The sequence below is a fragment of the Sorex araneus genome, chromosome 5, assembly GCF_027595985.1.
Source record: "Sorex araneus isolate mSorAra2 chromosome 5, mSorAra2.pri, whole genome shotgun sequence".
Taxonomy (NCBI): Eukaryota; Metazoa; Chordata; class Mammalia; order Eulipotyphla; family Soricidae; genus Sorex; species Sorex araneus.
Genome location: NC_073306.1, coordinates 33,397,556 through 33,418,422, shown reverse-complemented (window position 1 = coordinate 33,418,422; position 20,867 = coordinate 33,397,556). Strand labels below are relative to the sequence as shown.

The window sequence follows — 20,867 nt, the reverse complement described above, 5'->3', positions numbered from 1 at the left end:
TTTTTAATTGAGTCACCATGAGAACAGCTACAGGGCTTTTAGGATCGAGTCTCAGTCATACTATGCTCAAACACCCATCCCTTCACCAGTGCACGTTCCACCACCAATAACCCCAGCATACCTCCCCTCCCCCTCCCCCTCTGCCTGTGTGGCAGATGATTTTCACTTTACTCTTTCCTTACTTTGATTACATTCAATTTTCGACAGGAAACTCACTATCATTATTTGGAGTTTTTCCCCCAACAGTCAGACCTGTCGGAATGGCATCAGTAGATTGTATGTTTTCTATTGTTGGTAACAAAGAGCATATGATGTTGCACGGTCAGATGATTTTCACTTTACTCTTTCCTTACTTTGATTACATTCAATTTTCGACAGGAAACTCACTATCATTATTTGGAGTTTTTCCCCCAACAGTCAGACCTGTCGGAATGGCATCACTAGATTGTATGTTTTCTATTGTTGGTAACATAGAGCATATGATGTTGCACAGTCGAGAAAGCGGCCGCCCAGATTTGGAATTCTGGTATTAAGTCCAGAGGTATTTCTGCCAGCAGCTGCTGCATTCCAAGATTGGTTTCTGTGGTGCTGGGAACATGGCTGTTCAGGAACCCCGAGGAGCTGTACATGGGCGACCGTTTGGGGTCTCATTTGGGCAGGAGGCAGGGCTGGTTCTGCCTCCCCCATGGCAAGATTCCCCATGCATCCCGTCTCATCACTGCAAACTCCTACCTCTCTGTCCAATTGATTCTGAATGGTGGCGTTCATCATGCTGTCACAGGGGGGGAAAGGCCGAGGGACAGAAACCCTTCCCCTCCCGGGGCTGCAAGGGGCCGTAGCTTAGTTCAGAGTCCAGGAGTATATCTGCCAGCAGCCGCTGCATTCTGACATTGGTTTCCGTGCCTCTGGGATAATGAATGCTCAGGGGTGGCGGAGCCATTCCAGAGCATATAATTTGTATATCAGGAAAGGTCACGCGGCCGCATAAGCGGCTGTGTGGTTTGGAGATGTCTAGTCCCGCATACCGGAGCCGTGTTAGTAGAAGCTCAGTGTCGCCAGGGCTCCATCTGGAGAAGGTGTACTGGCTGTACCTTCTTTGTCTGGCACCCCGGTGTTGTTGGCCCGGTCTGGGGTCCGGAGCATTCGCGGGCTTGCGGTGCTGCTGGAATTAAGCAGTTTTAGGTGCAGGTATCGGGCTGTAAATGATGAGTGGGCCTGTTCGCTTGGGGAAGTATGTTGGGTCACAGCAGCAGGGTGGGCAGGTAGCGAGGCTGTGCCAGGAGGGGTGTTGGAGCTGCCTGTGCCTGGAGGGGTAGGTGAGGGTCGTGCACAGGTGTCCCGAGAGCTGAGCAAGAGCCTCCGGGGAGAGGGAACAGTGGCAGCGCCAGGCTTGCTCGGGGAGCTGCATGCAGCAACCTTTATGGAGAGCTGGAGAAGGGAATGAGCTGTCTGGACGAGCTGGACAAGGCCAGCTCTGAGCCCTGCGTGCTGCATTGGGCAGGTTGAAAGGGAGGACAGGGTGCTAAGAGGGCCCTGAAAGTGACTGGGTCCTGGCAGTGAGGCAGTGAGGATCCGACTCGGTCACCCACGGGTAAAGCATGTATTCTAGCACTGGGCGGTGTCTCTCACGGGTGACGGCCCACGGCTCCCACAGGCTGGGCATTCTGAGTGCTTCCGGGGAGGGGTGCTGTCCAGTGAGGTGCTTCTGCCCTCTGCCCTCTGTCCCCGGCGGTGAGTGAGGGGCATTGTCTGGGCCTCCCGGCTCCGCCCCTGCTGTCTGTGCTGGTGATGTTTACTCTGCATGCGCTTGTGGGGACGGTTGTGTCTGTTCCTGGCAACAGGAGGGAAGTCACAAGGCAGTTCCAGGACTCGGGCTGCGGCAGTGTGATAGAAGGACCCATTGTGGGTGGCACGTAAGGGTGGGGCTGTTTTTCCGGAGCAGAGTGTGACAGAGTGTGACGTGTTTCTTTCTCTCCGGGAGGGTCTGTGTCTGCCCCGCCTCACCTCTGTTTTACTCTCTCATCCCCACGCGTATGTCCCTCTGGTAGAGGAGCCAGTTGCTGGTTCCCAGCGTGCCAGGCCCGTCCGCTCAGTGTGCGGTGCTAACCCTAACCCCAGCCTCCGTCCCTTCCAGCGCGCCAAGGGCGCCTTGCAGAGCATCACCGCGGGCCAGAAGGTCATCAGCAAGCACAAGAATGGGCGCTTCTATCAGTGCGAGGTGGTCACGCTCACCACGGAGACGTTCTACGAAGTCAACTTCGATGACGGCTCCTTCAGCGACAATCTCTACCCCGAGGACATAGTGGTAATGGCAGCAGGGGGCTGCCTGGTGGGGGGTCCCATCAGCTGGTCCCCCCTCAGACAGAAGCATGTGCGCCGATCTTCCTGGGCAAAGAAAACTGCGTGCTGCTCGGTACCTGGCTGCCTCTAGGAGTCTATGTGTTCTGCAGTTCTTTGAAGTGGGCTTCTACACGGGCCAAGGAGATAGCACAGTGGTTAGGGCGCTTACCTTGAAATGAGTTTCCACTTGGGTCTCGACGGTCCTCGCAGACCTTTGAATGTAAGAGGTGGTAGCCAGGCCCGAAGCCGGCCGGAGCTCCAGTTACTCGCACCACTGCTTAGGCACTTAGAGAAGTTTCCAGCTCTTCACATACCCTCTTAGGGGATGGCCGGAACTTGCTTTTGGTTTACAGTGGAAGGTTGGTGGCTGAGTGGAAGCTGCTTGGGGGGCACCCTGACCTGCTGATGGCCACCAGCACTCGAGACCTGGGGCGTTCTGCCTGCCCCAGCTCAGGCTGCCCCTCTCAGCTGTCAGGGGGCCCTGTTCAGGCACCCCTCCCCTCACTCCGCCTTCCCAGGGCCCAGGTGAAGCCTTTGTCCTGTAGCACCTCAGGTGCTTCTCAGGTTCCAGCCTCATTTGCAGTCCTGGTGCTCAGGGCACGTCCGTTGGCTATTAACTAACCTCAGTGAAGATGCCGGAGCCGCAAATGCTACGACCATGTGCTAGTAATAGTGACTTCCCATCCGGGGATTCTGACGCCTCTCGTACTCCAGGGTGAGCTCCCACCCAGTGCTCAGGGATCAGCTCCTGGTGATCCTTGGCCTGACTCAGCCCGCCCTAAGGTTCAAGGTCAAAGTGGTACAAGGGATCTGGGAGCATGTGGTGCTGGGATTGCATCCGAGTCCCATGCATGCAGGCCACAAGCTCCAGCCCCAGGAGCCATCTCTGCAGCCATGGAGATTGTATTCAGGGAAGGGTGCTCTCTTTGTCCAGTGCTTTCTCTGTTCGGTGGGGTTGGTAAGAGCAGGGGAGAACATCCATAGCCGCCATGTTTGTCTGTGTTTTGGGCCGTGCCTGGCAAGGCTCGGATTGTTTCTGGCTCCGCACTCAGAAATCACCCCTGGAAAAAAAAAAAAATCACCCCTGATGGTACTCAGGGAACCATATGAGATGCCAGGAATGGAACCCAGGCCGGCTGCATGCAAAGTAGCTGTAAAATCTCTCCAGCCAGCCTCACATTCACAGCATCCTAGACTCCCACCCAACTCCTGTCTGGGACGGACTGTTTTTCTCTGGAGGGAACCACTCGTGGTGGTTCTCGGGTTATGTGTTGCTGGGAACCCAGCCCAGCACCTTGCATTGACCAGGCCTATGCTCTAACCTCTACTATATACCCAGCTCCCCGCTGGACCTTTGGCGAGGACCCTACTCACCCATAAGTCTCCCTTTGGGAAATGATAAGAAAAAATTCTAAAGTGCTTTGCTGAGATCATGCGAGGTGAGGTGAGCTCTTCTTGCCTTTCCCATTCAGATCACGCTGCCCAGAACAGTTAGGTGTAGTTCTGGGATTTCTTCAGAGCAGAGCCCCGACTCCTTAAAGGGAAGAAGGACTGGAGGAGAGTCTTCATTGCAGGGCCTGCCAGCTGTTTGTATTAACTTAAGCCAAGTTTTGTGGGATTTTGGTGGGTTACGGTTGGGTGCCAGGTACTGACCTCAGGCCCCGTGTGCACGAAGCAGGTCCTCTCTTGCCAAGCTCTGTTCCCATCTCCACATTTAGTGCATTTCAGTCTACTCGTCAGGAAGTAGGCTCAGAGTCACTTCTGGGACACTGTCCCTGTCCCTTCTTGCCTGCCGTGAGTGTAAGACCTTGTGCTCAGGCTTCCCTCTCTCTCTGTCCCCTCAGAGCCAAGACTGTCTCCAGCTGGGTCCTCCTGCTGAAGGGGAAGTGGTCCAAGTGAGATGGACTGATGGCCAAGTCTATGGAGCCAAGTTCGTGGCCTCCCACCCCATCCAGATGTACCAGGTAGCTGGGGAGGTTGTGGTGGGGATTGTGGGGGTACTTGTTTCATTCAGTACTTTTGGTGGGGGGCAGCAATAAGGCTCTCAGTGTGAGGGGCTACTGAGTCTGGTGTGCCTGGGAGGGTTTCGGACTTCAGCATCTTTAAGTCCTTCCTGTGGCTACAGAAAAGGGCCCCAGAGCATGGTGGGCCAGCGGGACAGCCCGGGATAGCTTCAGCCAAAGCCCTTTTGTTCCCTTGGCAGGTGGAGTTTGAGGATGGCTCCCAGCTTGTGGTGAAGAGAGATGACGTGTACACGCTGGACGAAGAACTTCCCAAGAGAGTCAAGTCAAGACTGGTGGGTGTGTCGTCCGAGGGCCTACGTCCAGTCCGGGAGGGGGAGGGAGCACGGTGGCGACACCACCCTTGATTTTCTCCCCTGGGGGTGTTTGGGACCCACAGGGCTAACCTGTCTCCTCTTCAGTCTGTAGCCTCAGACATGCGCTTCAATGAGATTTTCACGGAGAAGGAGGTGAAGCAGGAAAAGAAACGGCAACGGGTTATCAACTCAAGATACCGGGAAGATTACATCGAGCCTGCGCTCTACCGGGCCATCATGGAGTAGGTGCTTCTGGGGCCTGACGCGGGGCAGCTGCCCAGGCCAGGGCACTCTGAGGCTCCACGGCACAGCAGACACTCGGAACTCTGCAGCCTCTACAAGCGACGTTGTAAAAAGAAAAGGAATGAAATAATCAACCCCCATGATCTTCTCATCCCACCCTCATCGCATTCCGCTGTAGTGGACGGACCAGCCGCACGTGGATGCATCTCCCAGCTGAGGGCCGAGCACAGGAGTGCTGCGGCTGCAGCTGCGTGGCCAGTGTGCTGGGCCCGATGGTGCCAGCGGGGCTGCCTGCCCTACTCCTGGCATAGGACTTAGCTTCCCAGTGAACACCTGCACCAGCTAGGCAGAGTCCTGGTGCCTGCCCTCCCTTTTTGTATTTATGTATGTATGAGAATGTATGCGTTGTGCGTGCGTGCGTGCGTGGGTGTGTATGTGTGTGTGTGTGTGGTGTGTTTGCGTGTGCGCGCGCACACAGTGTGGATGTTTGGTCTGGATCAGCCTCTGCCAGCTCCTGGCTTCTTTCTCCCTTGCCTATCCGGGCCAAACACAATGTGAAATTCCGCCCTCAGCTGAGCTGAGTTAGGGGCCCCTGGCCCGGCTGGAGACGGGTGTGGCCTGTCTGTCCCCGGGACTGTCTGAAGGTCGTGCTGGCCAAACCGCAGTATTGAGGGTGAGGAGCAGGTGCCAGCTCTGTGACCTTTCCCGAGCACGGATGTGTGCCCATCTCACTGCAGGCACAGCACCCCCGAGGCGCACAGTATTAGAGGGTGTGTGGGGCATCCCCTGGAGAGGGGAAATGAATGATGGAAACAGGCAGAGCCTGGTGGGGGATTCGGACAACAAAAGAATTGCAATCATGCAGGGGCTGGGAGGGTTCAGATAAATTTGGGGCTATTGGAGACCTGGGGCAGGTTTAGCTAGGCCCCTGGTCTGGGTATGGGAGGGAGCCATTTAGGGGAGGGGGGGTAGGTGGGACTGGTGGGTGATATTGAAGGGGTTAAACAGGTTTTTTTGCTTCTAATGAATTTGTTTGCCTGGGCCCAGGATGGGAGGGCTTTACACCTATACCCTGTGTATACAAGAATCAGATTTATAATACTTGCCTGTTTTTTTGTTACGTATGAACGCTATAAACCAAATTATTTTGAAAACCGGTGCATCACCTTGTCCTTAGCAATAAAATGTGTTGAGCAGAGGATTGGCTGTGTCTGCCCCTAGGAGCCCAAGTGGCCCGGGTCAGGCTGGGGGCGTGTCTCTGGTCAGAGGCCCTGGAGCAGGGCCAGGAAAAAGTCCTGAAGATCAGGGCTCCATGGCACGGTCTGCTCGGGCTCCGCAAGAGCCAGGTATGGCGGGACCTGGGGGCTGGGGTCCTGTTGGCTTTCCTTTCTGTAGGGATGGGAAGGAGGTAATGGAGGACAGACCAGCTGTTTCTACACCCCATGGGACTGAGACTGATTGCTCACTGCTACTGGAGTATCTTTGTTGAGTTTTCCTCGGTGTCCATATGGAACTGGCGGGCTAGGCGTGAGTACCTCTTAGGAACAAGGGGTGCAACATGCCGAGTCCCCTCCTCCCCTCCTCAATTTAGGTGGGTCCCCAGACTGCTCTGTCTGCCAGGAGCTTCCCTGAGGAAGGCTGTACCCCCTGCTGCGCTGGTGGGTACAAACAGCAGCCTAGGAGAAAAGCAGGTTTGGCCCCCAGCAGTTCCCCTGGCTTGCCCCCTCCCCCCACTGGCTCTCACTCCCTGCTTTCAGCCTTGCCCAGGTGTGGGAGTTGCTGCTTCTCTCTGTGTGGGGCCTGGGGAGGGGCCTGCCACCTGGTGTTTGGTATGGAGGAAGGGAGAAGCAGCAGGTTTCAATGGTGCTTTTCTAACCCAGCCGCCTCCCAGAACCAGGAAGGGGAGGCGGGCCCTTGCACAGCACCCAAGGATTCCCAGGGGAGCAGTAAGGCAGGCTGGGCAAGCCAGGCCTTAAAGGGGTTGGTGAGCCCTTGGCACACGTATCTATGCAGGGAAGTAAACTTCCCCGCATCTCCCCACCACCACTAACACCCTCCTTCCCTGTGACCCTCTCCCCTACCTGCAAGCCGAGGCTGCTAGGTCTAAAATCCTATAAGGAGTTCTGTTTTGTTTTCTTTAGAAGCTGTTTAAATTTGGGGTCAGTGGGTTAACCCTGGGGCACCCCTGAAGGTGGTGAGACATTCTCAAAAACCACATGGACCAGCCAGGCTGCCCTTTACCTGTCAGAGCAGTGAGGCGGGACCTTCGGGCTGACTGCGAGGCAGCGCTCAGGGCTGTGGCTTCCATCCAACTCCTACAAAAGGTCCTTTAGGAAGGTGTGGTCCTGTCCTTTTCCTCTGCGGGTATTCAAGATATAAAATGGTGCCTTGCCTAGGGGATAATGGGGCTCAGCAAGGGGAATGAAAGAGTAGGCCTAGAGCTGCAATGGGTAGATCGTACCACGTGGTGTGGATCTGTGCCTGGACTGAGAATGATCGCGCAGTTCTAAGAAATGGGAGCCTAGGACTCCCTTCCTGTCCCCTCCCAACTCGCAGGATCGGGTGGTTGGACAGCGCCGCGGAGGTCTAAGTCTCAGGCCGCCTTCATCCGGCCTCCGGGCGCATGCTTGCATCCCTTGGCGTTAAGTGGTCGTGGCCACCCCGGCACTCTCCCCGCACGGGGGATTATTCAACAGGCTCCCTAAGGTCTCGCTCATCCCAGCGGACCGCCAACGAGTCGGCATCCTGTACGTGCGCCCGCCTAGAGCGTGAAGGCGCAGACGACGACATCCGAGTGGAACCAGAACCCGCGCCCAACACCGCGAGGTCCTCGGTCCCGGGCAGCCGGCCACCTGGCCGGGAAACTCCGGGCTCCGCGCTCATTGGGCCTCCCCGGACTGTGCCCGCCCTCGGCGCGCAGCGCAGCCTCTCATTGGCCCGGGCGGCGCCCCGCCCAGCTCCCGCGCGCGGATTGGCCGCGGCGGCCCGACCCTCGGCGGGGGCGCCGAGGCGGAGAGCCGGATTGGTGGTCGCGCCGTGCCCGGGTCGCGGCGGCGAGCTCCGCCCGCCGCTGCGTCCCCACTATGGCGGCGCCCATGCAGCCCACCGCGTCGTGGGCGCCCGCCGGGGTCCCCCGCGGCTGCCGCCGTCGTTGGCGCCCTCGCCTTCGTCTCTCCGCCCGCGCCGGGCCGGGCGCCGCCTCCCCGCCGCCTCCCTCTCCGCTGCGGTAAGGGCCGGTCCAGCGCGCGTCCCATGCGGCGGGCGCCGCGGCTAACGGTCGCCGTGCAGCCCCCCCGCCGCCCGCCGCCCGCTGCCCATGCCCGCCGCCCGGGTCCACGCGGAGCGCCGAGTCTGCGCGCGCTCGCCCTGGGGATGGAAGGGTCGGGGGGCACTGTCCGGCCTTTCTGGGAGGGCCAGTTCCAACGCGCCGCGGGAGCTCGGCCCCCGGGAGACTTCGCCCGGGGGTCTGGGCTGTCAGGCCCGAGGGCAGAGGATGAATGGACCCGGGCCTACCCGTCTGAGGTCACCCGAGGGCCAGACCCCGCAGCGCTGCAGGTCAAAGCGCAGGGCAAGGGCACGGGCCGGCGGCGGGCAGAGGAAGGGACAGTGCCCGCAAAGCCTGAGCGGGATTCTGCAGTCCGTCTTGCTTGATGGAGCTGTTGGCATTGCTTACTGCCCGCACGGACCCAGCTGTCCCGGCGTGGGGATGGGGGGGCTGAGGTCAAGTGGATGAGCAAATGACGCCGCTCTTGCCTGCCTTTGTTCTGGCACTTCTTCCTTTTGTTCCGGTGGGTGATACTTGCTAAGATTTTTGTGCTCTTGCGACGAGAGCAAATTTGGTTAAGCTCATGTCCCGGGAATAGTCTTGGTTCCTTTTTGACAATAACGCCCTTTTGTGTGCTCCCTCAGCCTCATTTGTTTGTGTTTCCCTCACCAAGAGTGACACGTGTAAATAGAAACATTATAATTAGAGAGTGACCAATTAGGTAGTTTTTCTTTTTTTATCCACAGAGTTTCGGTGCTGTATTTTGAAACATCAATGTTATAGTTTCATGGACATGAAGATAGAAAAAAAAAACATTAAACAGCACCTTCTAGGTTCTTGAAGGTAAAATAGATCTTGTGGAAAACGAAGCTTTTTGTTTTTGAGTCATAGCTGTTGGTGCTCTGTCCTTACCCCTGGCTCTGCACTTACAGGTCATCTTGGAGGGGTTCTGGTACCAAATAGGGTGCCAGGGATCGAACCCGGGTGGGCTGCACGCAAGGCAAGCTCCTTAACCACTGTACTATTGCTCTGGTTCAAATTAGGTTATTTCTAAATCAATCACAGTAAGTGATGGTGTTTGAACTCATCAAATATGCCTTCAATCAAAAAGGATGAAAAGAAAGCTGGCACAAAATTTTGTCTGAATGATATATTAAAATAATTCCTTAAGGCTATAGCAGCTTCCAAGCCTAAAGATTTTTAATTTAAGGATATTTTGAAGTCTCAAACGGTGAATCTTATTTCACGTGTAATCATTAATGAGGAAGTAAGATATGCGTAAGAGACTTAGTGACATCCCATTGGTGAAGTATCTTTTGAGGATTTACAGCATTGAAGTCAGTATTACTGTGGGGAACAGTACCTGGAAGGCAGGAGATTAGTTCTCACAGATCTGTAAGCTAGTTGTGGGAGTGAATCGAGCAACACAGGAGATAAAGGCTTGGAGGGAAGTGCTAACTAATAATGTGGTTCCTAGACCTTCCAGAAGGGTTGGCACCATGAGCATTTGTGAAAAGGAGAAAGCCAGGTGTTTGAGGAAAAGTTGCCCTGGGGAGCCGATGCTTGCGCTGATCAATACATGAGTAGGACCTGACTAGAAGGAAGAATTTGAGAGTGTGACAATGGGAGTGGGGAGAACCCAAAATGCTCATGGGGTTCTTTTTACAGGAAAAGTGGGAGCAGGGGTTGCACAGAATTGGTGTGTTGGATGGAGTGGAAGCAGGGAGTACTGTCTCTGTGTTTGGAGACAGGTGGCTTGTGCCTTATTTACTTTCTTAAGGCAGCAGGAAATCATTACGGAAGATACACAGTAGTGCTTTGTTTGCCCTGGGTGTAAGCATTTCTAATTACCTCGGGGCAGAACCTGTTCTGTTTAACTTCAAATGAAAGTTTTTTTTTGGGGGGGGTGTGTGGGCGTTGGGCCACCCCCAGCTATGTTTAGAGGTTACTTCTTGCTCTGTGCTCAGGAATTGGTCCTGTTGGTGCTCTAGGAACCATTGGTCCTGTTGGTGCTCTGGGACCATATGGGATGCGGATGCTGGGAATGAACCCTGTTCTGCCTTGTGCAAGGAAGATGCTTTACCTGCTGTCCTATCACTCTGGGCTCCTTGTAAGTTTTCTTTGCAACTGTTTCTCAGCAGCCACAGCTAGTTTGAATAAGCTTTCTCTCAGCTACCCTGAACCAGTGCCTCTAGATTCTTTGTTTCTTTTCTTTTTTTTTTTCTTTCTTTTTTTTCCTTTTTGCTTTTTGGGTCACACTTGGCGACGCTCAGGGGTTACTCCTGGCTCTGTACTCAGGAATTACTTCTGGCGGTGCTCAGGGGACCATATGGGATGCTGGGAATCGAACCCGAGTCGGCCACATGCAAGGCAAACGCCCTACCCGCTGTGCTATCGCTCCAGCCCCAGTGCCTCAAGATTCTTTCTAGCTATTCTTTCCCCGCACTTGTTCACTCACTGGACATGAATTCCACCCGATTTCTAGCATCTATTTCTTTCTAGTCCTGCTGCCAGCCCCACTGACTTGGGGTCGTTGTTATGACCAAGCTTTTCTAAAAGCCTCTCCTACCTTTTAAATTTGTTTTTTTGAATGACTCCTGGTGGGTTTCAGGGGACCCTATGTTATGCCAGGGATTGAACCCAGGTTGGTAGAGTGCTTGTGAGGCACTAGAGCTATTGCTCTAGCCTGCCTTTTTTTTTTTTTTTTTTTTTTTAATTTTCTTGTTTCCGCCATCTGTCCTGTGTATGATCATCACTTCAAATACTGTAACTTTTTTTTTTTTTTTTAGAGTTTAACCCGTTTTATTTGAGAGTTCTGAGGAAGGGAAGGAGGGAGGGAGAGAGACAGAGACAGAGAGAGAGACACAGAGAGAGATAGAGAGAGAAAGAGACAGACAGACAGCCTCGCTTGAGAGAGAGAGAGCTTCTCCAGGGTAGAGAGGGAGCCCCAGTACACAAGCCAGCATGTATGAAAGTCTACATCTCAAGAGGGGAGATGTAGGCGACACAAGTAGGTGAGAGGGCACCATGTACATGGGCTATCCTATTGTTTCTTTTCTTCTTAAATGATCCCCTTGACTCCCTAAGTTTTGATTTTTACCTATGATTCAGGGACATTTGAAATAGAACTTCCTTTGGGAAACTTCTTATAATTTTCTCTCCATGTAGATGGGATTGGCCACTTTATGCTTTATGGCAGAGTGTCTTCCTTTCTGTCATAATTTCCCAAGCATGATTAGAGTTTTTCCAAGATAAGTGCTTTCTCCTCATCTTCACGTTGTATTTCACATGCACCCACTTTGTATTGAACAAAGCTTTGAACCAGAGTGGATGCAAAGAAATTTCTTCGTGTAAACAAAATGTTCATCATAAAATCTGTAAATAAAGTTAGTTATATAAGATAGTTGCTTACTGTGAGGTCTGGTGTTTTGGTCGTAATCTCCTTTTTTTCGGGCGGGGGGATACATACCTGTCAATGTTCAGGGGTTACTCCTGCCTCTGTACCCAGGAATTACTCCCTTTGGGGCACAGGGTACCATATGGGGTGCCAGGGATTGAAACCCAGGTCAGCCATGTGCAAGACAAGTTTCCTACCTATGTACTATCTTCTCCAGCCCCTGATATTTCTGTCTTAATAGTCTGAAGTGCTTGGATTAGCTGCACAAACCCTTAAGACTTAAGTGACTCAATAGGACAAAAGTTGACTTTCAGGGCTGGGTAAATAGTATAGCAGGTAAAGTGCTTACGTTGCATATAGCCAACCCAGGTTTTTCCTCTGGCACTGCATATGGCCCCCCGAGCACTGCAGGAGTGATCCCTGAGCATAGCAGAGTGCAGTCCCCAAATCATGGTGTTTCCATGATGATTTGACCAGGTTAGAGGTGGTGTGTCAAGGGACACTGGTTTTTAAAGTTTCTGCCTTAGAGTGGCGTATGTCACTTTCATTGGTAAAAGCAAGTCACATGGGTATTCATAACTTTGAAGAACCAGGAATTAGCAGTCTCAGCATATGCCTGCAAGGCAGACACTCACTCATTAGTCAACAGGACTAATGGCCACTGCATCTTCTTGCTTGTCGTGGCCCCAGAGAAGATTAGAGGTAATATAGTCAGATAAGCATGCTGACAGTGCGAGAAATAATAGTTCTAACCAGGTACAGAGTGAGGGTGAACTGGCAGCTGAGAGCTTCATTCCCAGCACTGAGAATGCTCAAAGCTATGACTCTTTGTTGCCAGAAGGACATGCCATCCTTATTTAATTAATTTTGGTTTGGGGGCCACACCCAGTGGTGCTCAGGGCTTAGTCCTGATTCTGCATTTAGGGATCACTCCTGGTGGTCCTCAGGGGATCTTTAGTGGGGCTGGAAATCAAACCCACCTTGGCTGCGTTCTAAGCAAATACTTGACTCCTGTAATCTCTCTCCAGCCTGAAGAGATGAGTGGTCAGGAAGTGGTCAGGAAGTAAATGTAAGTCAAGTGATGAGGAAATAAAGATTGTCTGTGCTAATCATCACTCTCATTTTAAAATTTAATTTGTTCTTGGTTTGGGCGCCACATCTGACCATCCCTATTTTATAGTAAAGAGCACAGGAATTCTGAGGTACCCAAAGAAAGAAATTTAGTTACAGAGAAGAGATCCAGACTAAGGTAGCTGGAAGTGTACAGTAACCTGAGATACATTATTTATTTTGGGTTTTGGGCCATACCTCGCAGTGCTCAGGGCTTATTTCTGGCTCTGCACTCAGGGATCACTCCTGATGGTGCTTGGGAGACCACGTAGGGTGCAGGGGATTGAACCCCAGTTGGCTGTGTGCAAGGCAGACACCCTCCCCCCTGTACTATTGCTCTGGCTCCCTTGAGATACATTATTAAATATTTAAGATAAAAAATATTAGTCCTGTTATCTTATTTGGGCTTAATGGAAGCTATCAAACCTTGATATTTGGGGAGAAAATTAATTGATGAAAAATAAAACTGAGCAGGAGCCCTTTGGAGCATGAGTTTCCACAGGACCGAAGTGTGTGGTTTTGAGTATCAGTGAACTACCCCGTTCAGAGGAAGCGCTCGTGGTCACACAGGACGAACGCTCTTGGCACTCGGGCTAGGCTTTCCTCAAACTTCCCTCCCTCTCCTCCCCTGGCATTCCTGCCCCACCTGTCTTATTTTTATCACTTTTTCATTTGTTGTGTGTGGGCATCCCTCCCATCAGACCAGACACCATGGTCAGCCTACGCATATTTGCTGCCTGACCTGCAGCTCTGCCAGGCTCTGTATGAGCGTCTGACTTACTCAGGGCGAGCGGGCTCTGACGTCAGCGCCCGTCCTGGGCGCATTCCACAGGGAGATGGCACACCCGTGGGATTCCTTTCATTCACTCCACGGAGTCTCCTCTCTCCAGAGAAACCCAGTTCTCTCTTGAGCGTTTGCTTTGCTCTCGCATTTAATAAAATTTACTTAACTCCAACAGCAACAACAAAAGAGCTGCATCTGGCAGGACTGCAAACGAGGGAGCCAGTTTTAATACATTGTAGCAGAGTTTTAATACATTGTAGCAGAGCTCTCTTGGCGCCCCAGGGGAGCTTCTGAGGCCCTGGTCTAGCGTTTGGAAAGTAAGTGATGGTTTTCCAGAGAGGTTCCCACCTAAGTCTTTAAGAATCAATAGTTACTGGCTGAGCAGTTGTGGATTTAAAAGGCTTTTTCAGGCAGGAAACAATGTGCACAGTGGCCTAGAAATCCGTGGCACCATCTGGGAGCCGCAGGTGGCTGAGGAACAGGGGAATTTGGGGGGAGTGTGCTGAGGCGGCAGAGGTCAGCTCAGGGAGGCCTTAAGAGTTCAGGAGTTCAGACATACCCCCTGAAGGAGTAGAGGCAGGAAGTGACGTCAGGGCGTCCACCACAGATGCCCCATGCCAGGCAGGGGTGACCCTGGGCACAGCCTGCTTGGCTGAGAATTGCTGGGGGTCCTCAGAGCGTCCTGAGCTTTGGGGAGGGCTCTCCATCCCCCGAAAAAGAACTTGATCAGCTCAGCCTTTGACATCAGTGCTGTGGGTTTGGGAGCGCGCCGAGCAGCATCGTAGGACACGTCACCGGGATGAGGTGAGACCCCAGTGTAAGGGTGTCGGTAAGAGGAGGGAGCCCCATGCGCATCCTGGGAGTAGCGGCAACCGTCGCTGGGGAGCACAGAGCAGGGCTTCACTCAGCGTCACCCTGTGTCAGGGCTGTGACATTCACTGCGTCCTTGGTCTCAAGGCTTGTCCAGGGGGAATCATGATCTCCGGCATGTCAGGCTGCTCTGAGGACTAGATGGGGAAAGCCTGGGCCTAACCTTTGGGACACGAGGGACCTGTACAACAATAAAACCAGCTCTTCTTTGCTTGGGAGGCAGGGGAGAGGGCCTTGAAGTTTTATTCAGATTTTTTTTTTCTTTCTGAGCCACACTCGGCTGTGCTCAGGGCTTTCTCCTGGCTCTCTGCTCAGGGCTCACTTGTGGTGTGTCCTGGGGGACCTGGAATGCAACCCGGGTCGACTATGTACAAGGCAAATGCCCTACCTGCTGTACTATTGCGCTGACCCCTCAGATTCTTTTTTCCCCTACCACCTTTAGGAGAGGGGTGGTCCTAAGCAGAGGCCTGGGGGCTGCTCTGGGGATTCTTTTTTTTTTTTTATTTTGCTTCACACCCAGCAATGCACAGGGGTTATTCCTGGCCCTGCACTCAGGAATTACCCCTGGCAGTGCTCAGGGGGCCATATGGGATGCTGGGAATCGAACCCGGGTCGGCCGCGTGCAAGGCAAACGCTCTGCCCGCTGTGCTATTGCTCCAGTCCCCGCTCCTGGAGATTCTTTTTTTTTTTTTTGCTTTTTGGGTCACACCCAGCAATGCTCAGGGGTTACTCCTGGCTTTGCACTCAGGAATTGCTCCTCACAGTGCTTGGGGGACCATATGGGATGCCGGGGATCGAACCCGGGTCGGCCACATGCAAGGCAAACGCCCTACCCATTGTGTAATCGCTCCGGCCCCGCTCCTGGAGATTCTTGGCCAACCCAGCAAGCCATGTGGTGCTGGCGCTAAAACTCTGCCTGGCATGGAAGGCACATGGCCGTGACCCCTAACTGAATCTGTTTAGAAGAGACAGAAGCAGGAGCTCAGACTTTATTTACACTGTTTTTAATTTGTTTTTGGTTTCTAGTTTTGCTTTTGGTCAGGCCTGTCTCCATACACCCCTGCCTTACCTGGCCAATTTCTCTGCAAGAGCCTTAACCCTTGCTCTCTCTCATGCCCGCATCTGCATCTTAAGTAACGGTGCTGGCGTGGAGGGCGAGATGGAAGGGAATGATCTGAGGTCAACCAGGGACAGTTGCTAGGACTCCCAGTCAATGTAAGGGGTCAAGAAATGCCCCCAAGCCCTGGGTAGCGATTCCGCTGTTTCTAGGCCTTGTTCAGAAGACATGTGTCCCTGCGCTTGTGTGTGCCTGTGTGTGTGTGTGTGTGTATGTGTGTATGTATGCGCGTGTGTACATGCATGTCTGGGTGCTGACCATTGAAGTGCCTGGACACACTCAGAGGGCTGCTGGAGTGCCTGCCCTTCCTCTTGGCTATAAGCAGTCATGATTGCTGGCTCCACCCTGAGCTCTTGCTTCTCTCTGTCTCTTCTAAACAGAGAGATTCAGTTAGGGGCCAGGGCCACGTGCCTTCCATGCCAGACAGTTTGAGGAGTTTCATTCAGCTTTGTTCTTCCTCCCTAGGTTCCCCCTGCCCCCCACTCACAGTAGTTCTGTGTAAAACACAAAAATAAAAAGAAAGGCGAGTGGGCGAGGCAGGTGAAGGAAGGAACGGAGCCAAGATGGTTGGTCTCACTTGCAGTTTATTCCAATCTTCCCTCTATACACTCTCCTCTGGAACTCTCCTCCCGCTTCTTTCTCCCCCATCCTACTTCATTCTCTCTCTCTCTCGATCCGTGGATCTGGCCCCCGTGGATCTGGCCCCCCAACCCATTCTTACAGCCTAGTTAAATCTTCCCAGCATGAGGGGGTTGGGGCATACACATAGGTGTGGTCAGCAATAGGGTAAGGTTCTTTTCCCTCAGGGGATGCTTCTCCTAGGACTTAATTCTCTTTTGGCAGGAGGATCCACCCAAGGGCGGAGTCCCATGAATGTGTTTCTCTTCTCCTCAGCCAGCAAACATATAAGAATTCATAATATTAATCATTTTGTATGGACACAATAAGAGATGCATTAAAGCTTATAGAATTGCTCTCCTGGGGCCATCTCAATCTCAGACTACAGTGCTCAGGCCAGATCAGTCTTTCCTATCCCTGGCAGGGTCCCAGTCTCATAATTACTATTGGATCATGACAGCATTTGTCTATGATCAAGCTCTTAACTTATAGTTAAGAATTAGGCACTTTGGCCAGGCCCATCTCGATGCCAGGGTAGCACATAAGTCACCGCTTGCCCTGGATCCTTCCCGTCCCACGTCGGGGACCCTACTTTGGGGTGCTAGGAACTGAGGGCAACTGAGGCTTAAGTGGAGAAAGCAGATGCCCAGGAGGGAATAATATTCGAGGCCAATTAAGTCTTAAGTTATAAAAACATAATATTGTCTTCTTGTGTCTATACAAAAAAGACATAGCTTTAAAGTAAATTATTCAAAAGGCATAAAGAGGAGAGAAAGGCAATGTTATAATATTCAGTGTCCTAGGAAGTTCTGACCTTACCAATTAACAGAGTTTGATTAGAGGAAGAGCAGATAAACTGGTAGAAGTGGTTACAGATAAACAAAGGAATGGGAGTGACTTGGGAGCACTTTGATGGGTGTGACTGATAAACCTAAGCTCCTAGTGGCAAGGGGAGAAAGGACAAACCAATGATATCCAACATAGTTCCTCATCTCTGAACTTATGTGCAACTTGACTTGTGTTATTTTGGTTCCATGCTCTCCTCTGCTTTGTCTTCTCTGTGTCAATTGCCTTTTCCTGCAATTACTAAAAGATGCTGTGTTTATGGTTTTAGTTTGGGGCCACTCCGGGCAGTGCTCAGGGACCATGCAGTACCAGGGATTGAATTGGGACTCCACATGCAAAGAGTGAGCCCAAGCCCTCGGGAGCACTCACATTCTCTCTCTCTGTCTCTCTCTGTCTTTCTCTCTGTCTCTGGCTGTCTCTCTCTCTGTCTCTGTCTCTCTGCCTCTCTGTCTGTCTTTGTCTCTCTCCCTTTCTGTTTCCCCTAATTATGTATTTTTAACAAAACTTAAAAATATTCTAATAATTTTTGTTTGAAATGTGTTTTTAAAATTAGAAAAAATTAAAATGTTTTTAAGTATTGAAAGTGCAGAGCAGGGCCGGAGCGATAGTATAGCAGGTAGGGTGTTTGCCTTGCACGCGGCTGACCTGGGTTCGATCCTCCCCGGCATCCCATATGGTCCCCCAAGCACCACCAGGAGCAATTCCTGAGTGCAGAACCAGGAGTAACCCCTGAGCATCACTGGGTGTGACCCAAAAAAAGCAAAAAAAAAAAAAAAAAAAAAAAGAAAAAAAGAAAAGAAAAAAGAAAGTGTAGAACAGTGATTCTGCCCAGATTTTTTAAGTCTCAGGGCCCCTTTACAAGCTTGGACATCGCTGGCGATTCCAGAGAACTCGTCCTCTGGTGAGCTCAGCCTTAACACCCTCTTCAGTATTGATGTTGGGCGTGTCTGGGCTTCCGAGGAAGCTGACTCATGGGCACATAGACTCCCTGAGCAGCCAGAATGCGTCGCTGTCACGGCCCTTCTATTATTACTTACCCCACCTGCACCCCCAGAGGTTGTGGTTGTCTGTGAGAATTTGGGCCTGGGAGTGGGGTTGGGGCAGGAAGAGACTGTTTCCTCCCTGACACCGCGAATGCCGCCAGCTCCCAGAACCCTCAGCCGCAAACCAGACGGGGTATTTCCTGAGACTCAGTATGAAGAACGCGGCCCCTTCTCTTCCTCTGTGTTCAGGGGTGGTGGCGGCAGTTTTTGGGGTCACATTTGGCTATGGTACCTTTGTATTCTTCACACCCATGTAGGGATGTGATGGGGGCTGAGTCAAGGCCTCTGCCTCTACCACTAAGCCACATCCCTGAGCCCCAAAATGTGTTATTTTTGTTTTGTTTTGTTTTAGGGTCATACCTGATAATGCTCAGGGCTTACTCCTGATTATGTGCTCAGGGCTTGCTCCTGGTGGTGCTTGGGAGACCTTATAGGCCAAGAATCAAACTGAGATTGGCAAGGCAGGTGTCCTCCCCACTGTACTGTTGTTCTGGCCTCTGCCCCCAAATATATATGTTTTTTTTCTTTCTGGATCACACCTGGCTATGCACAGGGGTTGCTATGACTTTGCAGTCAGGAATTACTCCTGGTGGTGCCTAGGGGACCATATGGGATGCTGGGATTCGAACCTGGGTCGGCTGCGTGCAAGACAAACTCCCTACCTGCTGTGCTATAGCTCCAGCCCCGCACCCTCAAATTTTTATTTATGCCCCAAACTGTAACAAGTCTCACAATGGAGATGTTACTGGTGGCCTGCTTGAGCAAATTGATGAACAATGGGACAGTACTGCTACATTATTATTATTTGTGGGGGTTTAGGTCCACATAGGTGCTTAGAGGTTATCTTCTGGCTCTTTGGTCATTTCTGGCATGGAAGATGCTAGGGGCGAACCGAGCCAGCCCTAAGCAAGATAAGTGCCTTAACCCCTGCACTATCTCTCCGCCCCTTCCCCCCAAATGTTTCCTTTCATTTGTTTTGTCTTTGGGTCACAGCAAGGGGTGCTCAGATCTTGTTTCTGACTCTAGGCTCATGGATCTCTCGGATTGGTCTCCGGTTGGTATGGTGCAAGAAAAGCATCCTACTCGCTGTACTGTCTCTCCATCCTCCCACACCTCCCAAATTTTTCAATTTGTAGATTCACTGGAAGGTTTGTGGGGCTTCTTCAGGGATCCTTGAACGGTTTGAGTTTGAAAACTGCTGGTACATGAATGAGTTTTTCTAGGTAGCGTTTTTGTATCTTTGTGCAACAAAATAACACAAATGTGGAAACACTATCAAACATGTTTCAAAATGCAGGCAATGGTTTTGATTTTTTTTTTTAAATTTTCTCTTCCGTGCCACACCTGGTGATGCTCAGGACTTACTCCTGGCTCTAAGAGATCACTCCTGGAGTGTCTACTAGAGGGACCAAATGGGGTGCAGGGGATCAGAGGCGGGTTGGCCACCTGCAAGGCAAGTGCCCCACCTGCTATACAGTCATTCTAACCCCAGCAGTTTCTTTTTTAAAACCTGCTGATTTCCAGCTTTTGATGGAATGTTTTTCCTTTACCTCGAAAGGACAGGGGTGTGTGTGTGTGTGTGTGTGTGTGTGTGTGTGTGTGTGTGTGTGTGTATGTATGTATGTTTAGGAGTATCATCTGCAGGAATCACTGCTGACAGGTGTTTGTCATTCCAGAAAAGAATTGCAAACATGAAACACTGGTATTTTAACTTTTCTAAATTTCTAAGTCTTTTGGTTTTGACCTCATCCAGAGGTGCTCCAGGGCTCATGAAATCCTGAGGATCAAACCTTGGGTTCTAGCATGCAGAACACGTTTCCAGATCTTTGAGTCATCTCCCCAGCCCCAAATTCCAATAATTTTGTAAAAAGAAAAATTCACAAGAAGTCTTGAAGTGCTAGAGGTCTTACAGGAATCTGTCAGATGATAGCCAGGGAGCTTCTTTTTTTGCAACACAAGTGCTTAATAATCACAACTCATTGTTAAGTTTGGCTGTGCCTTCTTTAGAATATGCAGTGGTATGGCGTGAACTGCCCTGATGTCATTTTGCAGCACGCAGCCTGTGCTGTGTCACGAAGCGAAGGAATGAGTCACACCACTGCTCCTGTCCTGTAGAGCTCGGATTCATCCTGGGGCTCCTCTGAGCCTCACAGGACACACCTCATCCCAAGCAGGGAGGTATGAGAAGGCCAGTGTCAACTGACATCAAATACCAGGAAATTTCGGGACCAGCGAGTATAGTGGGTAAGGCCTGTTGCTTGCATGTGGCTGATCTGGGTTCAATACCCTGCACCCTATGTTGTCTCCCGAGCCCCACTAGGAGTGATTCCTGAGCACAGAGCCAAGAGTAAGCCCTGAAAACGCCCCCTTCCTTCTCCCAAATAAAAAGTATAAAAAGTTTATAGTCACAGTTCTACTCACATCCTTCTTTTTTTTGGGGGGGAGGATGGAATGGGGCGACTGGCACACCTGATGATGCTCAGGGGTTACTCCTGGTTCTGCAGCCAAGCATTACTCCATATCAGTGCTTGGGTAAGATATGGTGTGCTGGGGATCGAACCTGGGCCAGCCGTCTGCAAAGCAAGCATCCTACCTGCTGTGCTACTGCTCTGGCCCACTAGGTGTGCACTAACCTGGAACGTCACCTTGTGGACCCTCCACACTGCCTCTCGTGTGAGGGCCAATGGCCAGGCCTCTGACATTCGCCTCCTCTTGCTCCTGGCTGCCTTCTTGGGCTCACTGCCAGTGCCTTGTTCTGTCTGAGTGATCTGTTAAAGCAAGACATTTCTCTCCTTAATCCCTTAATTGGTTCTCCTTTGCCAGTAGGCTAGGTTTCAGATGGCTTAGCATGGCATCTGAAGCGTTTCCTTCCCGCTCACTGCCTCAGCTTCCTCCAGAGGCCGTTTCAGCCCGGTGG

At 51.9% G+C, this 20,867-nt stretch overlaps 2 protein-coding genes across 6 annotated transcripts in view; both read left to right on the top strand.

Annotated features, from left to right (window-relative positions):
- Positions 1-6,101, top strand: part of KDM4A (lysine demethylase 4A) — a 40,590-nt gene extending 34,489 nt beyond the window's left edge. For both annotated transcript variants that reach the window (XM_055139616.1, XM_055139617.1), the window contains exons 19-22: positions 2,135-2,305; positions 4,185-4,304; positions 4,544-4,636; positions 4,763-6,101. In XM_055139616.1, the coding sequence (XP_054995591.1) occupies positions 2,135-2,305; positions 4,185-4,304; positions 4,544-4,636; positions 4,763-4,903 (525 nt within the window). In that variant the 3' untranslated portion in view covers positions 4,904-6,101. The remainder of the gene's footprint in view (positions 1-2,134; positions 2,306-4,184; positions 4,305-4,543; positions 4,637-4,762) is intronic.
- Positions 6,102-7,987: 1,886 nt separating this feature from the next.
- The window catches only part of ST3GAL3 (ST3 beta-galactoside alpha-2,3-sialyltransferase 3), a 193,767-nt gene continuing 180,887 nt past the window's right edge, over positions 7,988-20,867 (top strand). For all 4 annotated transcript variants that reach the window (XM_055139621.1, XM_055139619.1, XM_055139620.1 and 1 more), the window contains exon 1: positions 7,988-8,126. The gene's annotated coding sequence lies outside the window, so the exon portion shown is untranslated. The remainder of the gene's footprint in view (positions 8,127-20,867) is intronic.